The 13,582-nt window shown below is 44.2% G+C and overlaps 1 protein-coding gene across 1 annotated transcript in view; it reads left to right on the top strand.

Annotated features, from left to right (window-relative positions):
- LOC106610139 (BAH and coiled-coil domain-containing protein 1) overlaps positions 1-12,526 on the top strand; it is a 131,554-nt gene extending 119,028 nt beyond the window's left edge. The window contains 7 exon segments of the mRNA XM_045724286.1: positions 3,486-3,621; positions 3,734-3,851; positions 3,973-4,271; positions 4,589-4,723; positions 7,694-9,138; positions 9,284-9,520; positions 9,722-12,526. Coding sequence (XP_045580242.1) covers positions 3,486-3,621; positions 3,734-3,851; positions 3,973-4,271; positions 4,589-4,723; positions 7,694-9,138; positions 9,284-9,520; positions 9,722-9,931 — 2,580 coding nt within the window. The 3' untranslated portion in view covers positions 9,932-12,526.
- The last annotated feature ends 1,056 nt before the right edge of the window (positions 12,527-13,582 follow it).

Raw genomic sequence — 13,582 nt, 5'->3', positions numbered from 1 at the left:
GTTAGGCAGTTGGAACAGAGATGATGTTAGGCAGTTGGAACAGAGATGATGTTAGGCAGTTGGAACAGAGATAATATTAGGCAGTTGGAACAGAGATGATGTTAGGCAGTTGGAACAGTGATGATGTTAGGTAGTTGGAACAGAGATGATGTTAGGCAGTTGGAACAGAGATGATGTTAGGTAGTTGGAACAGAGATAACGTTAGGCAGTTGGAACAGAGATAACGTTAGGCAGTTGGAACAGAGATAATATTAGGCAGTTGGAACAGTGATGATGTTAGGTAGTTGGAACAGAAATGATGTTAGGCAGTTGGAACAGTGATGATGTTAGGTAGTTGGAACAGAGATGATGTTAGGCAGTTGGAACAGAGATGATGTTAGGTAGTTGGAACAGAGATAATGTTAGGCAGTTGGAACAGAGATAACGTTAGGCAGTTGGAACAGAGATAACGTTAGGCAGTTGGAACAGAGATAATATTAGGCAGTTGGAACAGAGATGATGTTAGGCAGTTGGAACAGTGATGATGTTAGGTAGTTGGAACAGAGATGATGTTAAGCAGTTGGAACAGAGATGATGTTAGGCAGTTGGAACAGAGATGATGTTAGGCAGTTGGAACAGAGATGATGTTAGGCAGTTGGAACAGAGATAATATTAGGCAGTTGGAACAGAGATGATGTTAGGCAGTTGGAACAGTGATGATGTTAGGTAGTTGGAACAGAAATGATGTTAGGCAGTTGGAACAGTGATGATGTTAGGTAGTTGGAACAGAGATGATGTTAGGCAGTTGGAACAGAGATGATGTTAGGTAGTTGGAACAGAGATAATGTTAGGCAGTTGGAACAGAGATAACGTTAGGCAGTTGGAACAGAGATAACGTTAGGCAGTTGGAACAGAGATAATATTAGGCAGTTGGAACAGTGATGATGTTAGGTAGTTGGAACAGAAATGATGTTAGGCAGTTGGAACAGTGATGATGTTAGGTAGTTGGAACAGAGATGATGTTAGGCAGTTGGAACAGAGATGATGTTAGGTAGTTGGAACAGAGATAATGTTAGGCAGTTGGAACAGAGATAACGTTAGGCAGTTGGAACAGAGATAACGTTAGGCAGTTGGAACAGAGATAATATTAGGCAGTTGGAACAGAGATGATGTTAGGCAGTTGGAACAGAGATGATGTTAGGCAGTTGGAACAGAGATAATGTTAGGCAGTTGGAACAGAGATAATGTTAGGCAGTTAGAACAGAGATGATGTTAGGCAGTTGGAACAGAGATGATGTTAGGCAGTTGGAACAGAGATGATGTTAGGCAGTTGGAACAGAGATGATGTTAGGCAGTTGGAACAGAGATGATGTTAGGCAGTTGGAACAGAGATAATGTTAGGCAGTTGGAACAGAGATAATGTTAGGCAGTTAGAACAGAGATGATGTTAGGCAGTTGGAACAGAGATGATGTTAGGTAGTTGGAACAGAGATGATGTTAGGTAGTTGGAATAGAGATGATGTTAGGCAGTTGGAACAGAGATGATGTTAGGCAGTTGGAACAGAGATGATGTTAGGCAGTTGGAACAGTGATGATGTTAGGCAGTTGGAACAGTGATGATGTTAGGCAGTTGGAACAGAGAGGATGTTAGGTAGTTGGATGAAGGAGAAACGTTATATAACCTAACTGGAAAGGTAATAAAAATGTGCTTTTGGCTAGTTTCCTTTACAGCACACATAAAAGTCTGAAGCTATGGCGTGACCTATCTTACCAAATGGATTATTAGCTAACTCTGCATGGGTGGATCAGTTTAAAACAACCGTGAATCAGTCAGCTGCTGAGATATATGGCCGATGAATAAGACTGATGACGTGTGTGAGTTGCCTTTACTCCAGTCTAATGTGTTCTGGTGAGAACAGCCCTGAGGTGGGACTAAACACCAGTCTACTGTGTTCTGGTGAGAACACCCCTGAGGCACTAACAGACACACACACACACACACACACACACACACACACACACACACACACACACACACACACACACACACACACACACACACACACACACTAAACAAACACACACACACACTCTTTGGAAAGCCCAGATACAGGCAGAAACCTGTCAAACAGGCTGATTTTGCAGCTCCATCATCAGTCGTCGTTCATCATTAAGAAACCAGCTCAAACCAGAATAGGACTGTTTGTGTGTGTGTGTGTGTGTGTGTGTGTGTGTGTGTGTGTGTGTGTGTGTGTGTGTGTGTGTGTGTGTGTGTGTGTGTGTGTGTGTGTGTGTGTGTGATTAGTACTTTTTGAAGTCTGTTCGATTTCGGTTCAATTATTATATATATATTTTTAACATTAAATGCAATATGCATTATTTGGGTTGAATGCTGTAACAAGAGAGAATAAAACAATTTATACATGTCCCGTGATGGTAGTGACTGCCCATTACTGTTTATCACTTATTAACCATCACTTATTCACATTACTTTACTTCATTCAAATATTTCAGTTGTTGTGTATATTACATTTGTTTTATTTGATGACTTTATTATTTCATTCCAAGTCATCATATCATCTCTCTAGATCTGCTGCCTATGCTGTCTGACAAAATCACTATTTTAGTAGTTCTTCAATGTAAATAAGGCAACAGCTGCTCTCTATATCAGCTCAGATCGCTCATTCTTCTGTCTCTTCCGTAGCAGGCGTAAAAAAAAACACACACACCTGACAAGTAGATACACAATGGATTATGGTCATTGTAGTTAATTATCACATTTTCTGCACTAAACAATGTAGAATATTGGTCTGTTGGAAACTACAACTCCCTACTACATCGCACAGTTCAGGCTGGATCTGATTTATCTCTAGAGACACTGCAATGTGTGCATTTAGCTCCAAAAATAAATGAAACAAAATTAAATAAAAATAATTGGTCAATTAGTTGTTTAAAAAATTTAAAACAGAAATGAATCACTCAGCGCTAGTGTGTTTGTGTGTGTGTGTGTGTGTGTGCGTGCGTCGGTGTTCGTGTGTGTTGAAAGAAAGGGGTAGTTCTGACAGCAATGTATGGAAAAGATTACAGGGCGTGCATGCTTTTGTTCTAGGCCTGCACTAAAACACCAGATTCGTTGATGAGCATAATTTGAATTAGTGCTGTGATGGAACAAAAGCCTGCACACCCTGTAGCTGTCCAGGACCTGGGAGGGTGACCACTGTTTTGGTGCTCCCGAGTGGCGCAGCGGTCTAAGGCACTGCATCTCAGTGCTAGAGGCGTCACTACAGACACCCTGGTTCGAATCCAGGCTCTATCACAACCGGCCGTGATTGGGAGTCCTATAGGGCGGTGCGCAATTGCCCGTTGTTGGCCTACACCGGCCAAACCCGGACGTCATTGTGAATAAGAATTTGTTCTTAACTGACTTGCCTAGTTAAATAACGGTTACATCAAAAAAAAGGAGTTTAAAGAGATATATATTCTAATGATTTCGTTTCCTGTTGCAGGCTAAGGGGCGTGCAGTGAGCCGGCTTCTGGAGAGCTTTGCGGCTGATGAAGGATTCCGATTGGACGAGGAGAGCAGCTTCTCTGAGGGGGAGGAGGAAGACATGGAGCATACACCTCACACACACAGAGAACCAGGTGAGAATACACACACACACACACACACACACACACCACAGACTCACAGGGTCACATACCAGGCTAAATGTTCATATTTTCTCTCTCTCCTTCTTGCTCTCTCTCTCTGCAGCACTGCTTAACTGTGTGCTGAGCAGGGAGATGCTGGTGGATGGTCTGAAGGTGTTGATATCTAAGGAGGATGAGCTGCTGTATGCTGCCCGACTACACACTCTGGAGCTGCCTGACATGTAAGGCACTGACACCTACTGATACCTACTCATATGGCCTGCTTAATCACAGATAGGCATGTTGATACAAAGGATTGGCTGAATGGCTTGTAATACATTTAATACAATCTCCCACTCCTAGATTCCGTGTAGTGATCGAGGGGGAGAGAGGGAACAGGCCTAGGATCTACTCTCTAGAACAGATATTACAAGAAGCGGTGTTGGACGTGCGGCCACAGACAGAGGCCATCCTGACTGCTGGGACACGTGTGTGTGCCTACTGGAGCGAACGCTCCCGCTGTCTCTACCCTGGAAACGTCCACAGAGGAGTTCCGGGCGAGGAGGAAAAGGGCAGTGTGATGGTGGAGTTTGATGATGGAGACAGAGGAAGGATCTCCCTGCCCAACATACGCCTGCTGCCCCGTGGGTACCAGATACACTGTGAGTATACTGCACACACACACACACACACACACACACACACACACACACACACACACACACACACACACACACACACACACACACACACACACACACACACACACACACACTGAGTATACATTCCTGGAGGGTAAAGACATGGTCTGTCAACATTAGATCCAGCCTCTGAGAGACTCATTCTCTGTGTCTGTTTTGTCCTACCTCACTCACTCACTCACTCACTCACTCACTCACTCACTCACTCACTCACTCACTCACTCACTCACTCACTCACTCACTCACTCACTCACTCACTCACTCACTCACTCACTCAGGTGCGGAGCCGTCTCCAGCCCTGCTCTCTACTGGACGTTGTGGTCGCAGAAGCTCCACCCAGGACAGTAGAGACAAGCCCACAGAGAGACCAAACAATGAAGAGGCAGAAGGAAGGAGCCAGGAGAGGAGACCAGGTAATGGCTCAGAGCATCATTTCACCGTATTAGATGGTGTCTCCCTTTTGTTTGAGATTGAGACCAACAGCACCAGAGCAGCACCAGTGAGATAAGCATACTGTAGATACCACCACCAGGGGGGTTGGAACCGGTTCAGGAAACAGAACCGAAACCAGAAAATAACCACATTTTTGAAGGACAGAAATGGAACCTGGAACAAAGGTGATCCATACTGTTCTGTAACTGAACCGTTATTTTAAAAGCATGGGAACCGGTTCCAGCCATATTTTCTAGTCCCTCACTCTGTCACTCAGAAACTTATTCCAGTGTTTGACTGCCTGCCAGCTGAAAATCTTTGCCCCTCTGAAGCATATGCTACTGTAGCTCCTCCCAGTGGTGTAAAGAACTTTATTAAAAATACTTGAAAGTACTACTTAAATTGTTTTTTGGTTATCTGTACTTTACTATTCATATTTTTTGACAACTACTTTTTTTTAACTACATTCCTAAAGAAAATCATGTACTTTTTACTTCATACATTTTCCCTGACATGCTTAGCAGGACTGGAAAATTGTTAAATTCCCACATTCATCAAGAGAACATCCCTGGTCATCCCTACTGCCTTTGATCTGGCAGACTCACTAAACACACATGCTTCATTTGTAAATGATGTCTGCGTGTTGGAGTGTGCCCCTAGCTATCCGTAAATTCTTTTTAAAACATGACAATTTTGCTGTCTGGTTTGCTTATTAATATGATTAATTTTAAAATATTTTTGCAATTACATTTACTTTTGATACTTAAGTATATTTAAAACCAAATACTTTTAGACTTTTACTCAAGTAGTATTTTACTGGATGACTTTCACTTTTACTTGAGTCATTTTCTACTAAAGTATGAAAATGAGGTACTTTTTCCACCACTGGCCCCTCCCCCTCTAAAGCAGAGGCTACTGTACTGACATCACAATCGTGATTCAGAAGGTAGGAGGGAGATTTTTTATTAGCTAGAAAAGAATGGATGCTAGTTAAGGATACTATAGACCATTTCTTAACTACAAAAAGGTAAGACATGTTTTTAATTCTGGTGATGCTCTGCACACACATGCTTTTTAGCTAACTAGCTCACAGGACATTCAAAGTTTCCTTCATAGAAGCCGCTCCTCCAAGGTATAATTCTGTGGACCTAATTCAGATAATGCATGTCATAACAAGATGCCCAGCGCTTCAAGCCTCCTCCTCCACCCTCACTCACTCTCTCTCAGTCCATCTTGCGCCATAGGCTACACTTGTCTGTCCATCAGGTATGTGAACAATTAGCTTGCCTGCTCTATCCGCAGTGATTGGTGAAGTAATTTAATAACCTAAATGTAAAAAACGGTTGATTTCACAGGTTAAGAAAGGAACAGAAAGGAACAATATAAACTGGTACTTTCTTTTGGTTCAAACCAGTTCAGAACTTTTCATTTTGCTTGTGGGAAAGTGGAATGGAACTAAAAAAATAAAGGCAAACTGCTTCAGAGGCCCACCTGGCCAATTTACTAGTCAGACCATCTTTAATCATACACTATATATGCAAAAGTATGTGGACAACCCTTCAAATTAGTGTATTTGGCTATTTCAGCCACACCCATTGCTGACAGGTGTATAAAATCGAGCACACAGCCATGCAATCTCAATGGACAAACATTGGCAGTAGAATGGCCTTACTGAAGAGCTCAGTGACTTTGAACATGGCTCCGTCATAGGATGCCACCTTTCCAGCAAGTCAGTTCATCAAATTTCTGCCCTGCTAGAGCTACCCCAGTCAACTGTAAGTGATGTTATTGTGAAGTGGAAACGTCTAGGAGCAACAATGGCTCAGCTGTGAAGTGGTAGGCCACACAAGCTCACAGAATGGGACCGCCGAGTGCTGAAGCGCGTAGAGCGTATTAATCGTCTATCCTCGGTTGCAACACTCACTACCAAGTTCCAAACTGCCTCTGGAAGCAACATCAGCACAATAACTGTTTGCCGGGAGATACATTTTGGGAGCAGCCACACACAAGCCTAAAATTACAATGTGCAATGCCAAGCGTCGGCTGGAGCGTTGAAAGCTCACCACCATTGGACTCTGGAGCAGTGGAAATATGTTCTCTGAAGTGATTAATCACGCTTCACCATCTGGCAGTCTGATGGACAAATCTGGGTTTGGCGGATGCCAGGAGAACGCTACCATAGTGCCAACTGTAAAGTTTGGTGGAGGAGGAATAATGGTCTGGTGCTGTTTTTCATCGTTCGGGCTAGGCCCCTTAGTTTCAGTGAAGGGAAATCTTAACGCTACATCATACAATGACATTCTAGATGATTCTGTGCTGCCAACTTTGTGGCAACAGTTTGGGGAAGGCCCTTTCCTGGTTCAGCATGACAACGCCCCGTGCACAAAGCGAGGTCCATATAGAAATGATTTGTTGAGATCGGGGTGGAAGAACTTGACTGGCCTGCACAGAGCCCTGACCTCAACTCCATCGAACACCTTTGGGATTAATTGGAACACCGACTGTGAGCCAGGCCTAATCGCCCAACATCAGTGCCCAACCTCACTAATGCTCTTGTGGCTGAATGGAAGCAAGTCCCCGCAGCAATGTTCCAACATCTAGTGTATATAACACACATATAGAATATGATTTTATCACACAACTTCTTCCCTCTCTATGGAATCCCCGTCCACCTGCCTAACGTCATCACTGTTCCAACTGTCACTGATCTGAATGCCCTCCAGTCAAACAGCACCCTACAACTCAACACAGACTAAATGTGACAAGGTGTCTCCAGTTCTACAGTAAGGGCTGTAATTTATAGTTACAAATAATTTGTTCTCTTTGACCAGGTTTAGAGGAAGGTTAGGTACATACATCTTGTTTATAAATCTCTCTTCTTTCTTTCCCTTTATTTCTTTCTGTCTCTCTATCTCCCTTTTTCTCTCTCTTTATTCTGTTTCTTCTTCCAGTTGGACGACCAAAAAAGGTCAAGCCAGAGGCCAATAGTTCAGCCACGACATCGTCAGAGAGAGTAACCGGGGGCAACACTTCCTCGATAAGCTGGCCAGCGAAGAGACTTCCAGCGGACTTCTTCCTGTTTAACGGGACGTCCCGTAAAACCCACCGAGTGGGTCACCAGCGAGACTTGGGGGTGTTCCACCGCCCGGCCACAGACCCCCTCACCCCTCCCACACCCCTCAAGGGCATCTTTAGTTCCCCCTTTGAGGTTGACTCTTTCAGTAGCATCGCCAACGGTTACGCTGGAGCCTTCAGAAGCGGAACCCACCGGCCTGTTACCACAGTAACGCTAAGTGACTCTGTCGCCATGACAACGGCACCCTCCAACAGGAAGTCAAGTGACAGGTACAGAAAACAGTTCCTGGTGAAGCTGGACCATGAGGGCGTGACCTCGCCCAAAACAAAGAATGGGAAAGCTCTGCTGCGTTTGGGGTGCGGCAGGGGGCACAAGGGTCCATCTGCAGGGGCGGAGGGGGCACCTCTCAGGTACATCCACCCTGCCCTGGTGGTGAAGGAGGGGGCACCTCTCAGGTACATCCACCCTGCCCTGGTGGTGAAAGACAGAAATAAAGGAGAAAGAAGAGGAGAGAGTGGAATGTCCAAGTCTGAGCTGCTCCTGAAGGGGGCTCCAGCCCTCGGAAAGAGGCTCCCCTCGTCGGGTATGGGGGGAGAGTTTGGTACTCTGGACTGCCCCAGTGACTGCCCTAGCTCTTACTCTGAGCTGGATGAAGATGATGATGATGGAGATGAAGACGTAGCACGGAGGAGAGCAGCAGCGGCGGGCGCAGGACGTTTCCTCTCCCGTCTCTCTGTTTGCTCCTCGTCCTCTTCCTCTTCCTCCTCTTCTGGCTCCCTCTCTTCTTCCTCCCTCTGTTCTTCCGACTCCTCTTACTCCTCTGATGAAGAAGAATCTTCATCCCTCCTTCTCCGCCGAGCGCTGCTCCAACAGCAGAAACACAAACACAAACAGAGCTTGACGTCTAACACCTTAACCCCTGACCCCACCACAAAGCCCAACCCAAGCCCCGCCTCGGCAACACCACACTCCTACGTTGCAAAGGCAGCCATGTCCGTCACCGGGGAGTCAAAGGTGAGAGGAAGTGATAGAGGAGAGGACAGGAAGGAGTACACATCAAAGGGGAGGACCAATAGTAGCAGCAGCGCATCCAAAAGCCAAACCAAGAGGAGAGGTGGACCCGCCTCCAACACACACACTCTGTCTCTCAACACACACACTCCGACCCCCAACACACACAACCCGGCCTCCCAGCCCAAACCTCCCAAGGACCACCCAGTAGAAAAGAGACAGAGGATGTTGTCACCGATCCCCCATCCTAATATGTCCACCCTCCTGCCGGGTCGCCAGCTGTGGAAGTGGTCTGGAAATCCCACACAGGTCAGAGGACACATGTGGGAGCCTTAATGGTGAAACACAATCTGAAGCAGACTTATTGACTTACTGACTGAGGTCTTACTGAATTGACTTATTGAGTAAAGTCTTACCTGAACTCCCTCCTAACTCCCCCCCTCTCCCCCTACAGAGGCGTGGTCTGAAGGGTAAGGCCCGTAAGTTGTTCTACAAGGCGATTGTGCGTGGTGGTGAGACGGTGCATGTGGGGGATTGTGCTGTGTTCCTGTCCCCCGGTCGGCCCCAGCTGCCCTACGTGGGGCGGGTGGAGAGCCTCTGGGAGTCCTGGTCCTCCAGCATGGTGGTCAGGGTCAAGTGGTTCTACCATCCCGAGGAGACGAGCCTGGGGAAGAGGCACCATGACGGAAAGGTATGATGGATTATCATTCAAGAACATGATCAACTTTTTGATCAAATGTATCAACTTTTTGATCAAATTTATCAAGGATTGATCAAGAATTGATCTACTTATATCTATTTGGGGATTAATGAATAGGCTGTTCATTTATCTTTCAGTCTTCTATTTACCTCTATGTTTAACATCTGTCTCCTTCTTCCCTCCGCTACCCAGCATGCTTTGTACCAGTCGAGCCATGAGGATGAGAACGATGTCCAGACCATCTCCCACTGCTGCCAGGTGCTCAGTCGCACCGATTACGAGCACCTGATTCGCCGACGAAAGCCAGGGGGTGGGGCCCAGGATCTGTTTTACCTGGCAGGGACCTACGAGCCAACCACAGGCCAGCTGGTTAGCGCCGAGGGCGTGGCCATCGTCCCCTAGCAACAACTATGGAGTGTAAACAAAACAAAGCCTTAAAGATGGCCGCCTCATCTCTCCTGGATGAATCCAGGTACTGGCGTCGGTGTCAGTGAAGCATGGTTCTGTCCAAATCTAGAAGAGTTTGGAAACGAGGACCTACCTTGGTTCTAGTTCCTGCTGGTTCTGGATCTTGGTTCTGGGTCCTATCTGGGTGTGGACGATCCCAAACCCAAAAGGGGATAACAGCACTTCGGACCGCAGCACTGAAGTCATCTGATCTAATGTGATCTGAAGAGGGACTACAGTACTCTACTGACCTTCTGAAACAGACAGTGTCCTCACTACGTCTTGTCTCCAAGAGTTGTTTTACTGTCTGTCATAGAGTCAAAAACTGTCATAGACTGACTCTCTGGCAGTTTGTCAGACTGTCATAGACTGACTCTCTGGCAGTTTGTCAGACTGTCATAGACTGACACTCAGGCAGTTTGTCAGACTGTCATAGACTGACACTCAGGCAGTTTGTCAGAGAGACTCCTGTGACTCTTACTAGGTTGTTGCTGTAAGTGAGAATGTGATGGGTTCACTTCTCAGTCTAGAGACCTGGTTATATAAGAGTTATATAGAAGACATAAAATAGAGACTGGGAAAGAGAGTGAGAGAGAGGGAGAGCGAGAGAGAGACTACACTGGTGGCTACACTGCTCTGATGATAAATGAATGGCGGCAGGATTGAGAAATCCCAAAAGGACCAAAAACACTGTAGTTCTGAAGTGTGTGTGAGAGAGAGTATGTGCTGAGTGGTTGTAATGGATGCATTTGGTACTTGAACAGCTGAGAGTAAATAGTGCTTTAGTGAGTTTGCGTGTGTGTTTGCGTGTGTGTGTTTGCGTGTGTGTTTGTGTGTGTGTGCGTGCGTGCGTTGGTCTCTAGTCTAGACCTCACCATGGAAACACCTAGATGTCTTTAACACTCAAAAAGTAAACCTACTAAACCTAAATCTATGAATATTCATATATCAATGGATTTACTAAGCGCTTCTTCTCTAGACAAAACAAGACAAAAAGGATGATTATTTCTACAGTCAAGCCATACACTTCAATACCTCTCATATCCTCCTATTCAGGTACAGCTGAATGATTTTTCTATTTCATTAAGTGTGTTGTACAGCATTATGTATAAAGACTTTAATATTCAACTGGACATAGTATACATATATAATATACATGAAGAGAGAACTATATTCCTCTTTGTTGCTCTTTATGTTGTTATTTTTTCAATGACTGTTGAATAGTTCTTTTGGCTTAGGGGGAGGAGCTTTTAGACTTCTTCTCTTCCTGCACTGAGTACGTTGTGGAGATGGGATGGGGTCCATGAGGGGTAAAGCTGTAAATATGCGACAGGGGATGGGTTCAAGTCCCATTTTGGGGGTTAGGGTGGATTTAGTGACGGGGGATGTTTTTATAAAAAAAGTGGAAAAGGATTTTTTTGTTCACATCATCATTGGTCTGGTTTTGTATATTGTTCTTCTAGGTTTTATTGTCTATTATAATGTTGCTTATTCTCCTGTGGGGGTTTCAAATCTAGATTTCTTTGTTTTTAGAAATACTGGAAAGAGTTTTTTTCTATTCGCTGATCCTTAAAGATCCAGACTAGAGAGTTCTAGATGTTCTATATCTATATATTCCTAGAGGAAATCTATGTAGGTATTTATCTGGCCTAAAAGAAATACTAAACCAAAGCGCATCTATGTTTCGTTTCATCACATTAGAATGCAATATGAAGAAATATAAAAATATTCAATAAAATCTGAATTCGGGGATCCCTGCAATCATATTCAAGTAGTACACCTGGGTTCCCCCTCCTACCTGTTGGCATAGGACATGGTTTAACATTCACCACCATGTTGCCATGGGAACACAGCAACTTTATCTTCCTGCACGTAGCTTGGCTGTTGCACTTGAAGGCTCCATGACAACCATATGACATTGCATGACTGTGAAGGACAATCAGAGCCAATCAAAAGAGGGGAATGTCAAAAAAAAAAAAGATTAAGGATCCAATCAAAATTGTGCTTAATCTTGTCACTTTTCTTCCTGCTTTGCCAAAAATGTGTCCTTCTGTTTTATTTTTATTACACCTTCACCCTTTCCTGACAGTTATACATGCCTGGGATGACTGTGTTTTCAGTGTTGGGGTTTTCACAAGGAGAACATGAATGCCTTTTCATATGAGACATACATCAACTGACTTTTATAAACAACATTGTTGCTGTAACACTACGACGCAAAAGCTTAAAATAAATTTAATGTGAACATCCATGTTATGTTACTTTTTGTAGGTCTTTAAACAATATTTTAAAAGCTGTATTTTCTTGAAGAAACACTGGATTCAGTTTTAAACATCACATTGGGTGAAGTGACATCATCTTTGCGCAACCTGTTTTGAGACCCACTGGAAACGACTTACTTTGTGGGGTTGATATATAGTTTGTGACAGTTGTCTCAGTCATCGTTGGAAATATGACTAAAATATTTCCCCTGTGTAAAAAACAAAGTTATTTATCTTAATTTTATTGCCTTTCTGTTGCATTTCATTAATTAAAAAATGCTTAAAATGATCAAATCTAAGTTTTTCTTGTCTTTCTTTAGTGGATTAGAGGTAGGTCTAGCTGGATTAGAAGTAGGCCTACCTGGATTAGAAGTAGGCCTACCTGGATTAGAAGTAGGTCTACCTGGATTAGAAGTAGGTCTACCTGGATTAGAAGTAGGTCTACCTGGATTAGAAGTAGGTCTACCTGTATTAGAAGTAGGCCTACCTGTATTAGAAGTAGTCCTACCTGTATTAGAAGTAGGCCTACCTGGATTAGAAGTAGGCCTACCTGGGTTTAGTTTAAAAGGTAGAAATAATTCCCAATCCAGTGTCAGGTGCAGAAATAAGGAAACAGGGAGAGAAACAAATGGTGGAAAAGCGAACTGAAACTTTCTACCATGGTTGAATGAAACAGAGAGATAGAGATATGTTTTGTGTGTGTGTGTGACGCCTATACCATCTCCTGTCTAGTATAGAGTTTCTGGGACAAAGTGTATAGATTTGAGAATTGTATTTGATACTCCCTGTGATACATTCATACCTTTTATTACATTATTAAAGCAATGTGGATTACTGCCCTAACCTGCCTAAAGCCTCATATTACTGTAGTCGGCTCATGGCAACATACACAGCCGAGTAAAGAATCTCAGCACTGATCTAGGGTCAGCTTTGTTTCCCTCTGTAATGTTTTAGGTTGGAATTTTGGTATTGTAAGCTGATTCTAGATCTGTGCATAAAGGTGACTTTTACTGCATACAAAGAGCTCAAATTAAAAATGGCTGCTGTGCTGGCTCCCCTATGGTATGTTTTTGACTGGTCAAAATTGGAAAAGCTGAATAATCCCTTTCCTGAGTGACTGTCCTAATGATCCGTGTCAGTAGACATAGTTCCCTGTGTGTATGGCACATTGTCCTGTGGTGTGTTTGTTTGTGTCTTCTGTTGTCAGAGCTGGATGCTGGGATGTTTACTTCATTATGGCAGAGACACAGAGATATGAAGCTGTGTGCCTGCCAGTCTGAACTTTCACACACACACACACACACACACACACACACACACACACACACACACACACACACACACA

The sequence above is a fragment of the Salmo salar genome, chromosome ssa01 (genome assembly GCF_905237065.1).
Source record: "Salmo salar chromosome ssa01, Ssal_v3.1, whole genome shotgun sequence".
NCBI lineage: Eukaryota > Metazoa > Chordata > Actinopteri > Salmoniformes > Salmonidae > Salmo > Salmo salar.
Note: the sequence above shows the minus strand (reverse complement) of the source record. Positions and strands in the feature narration are given on the sequence as shown.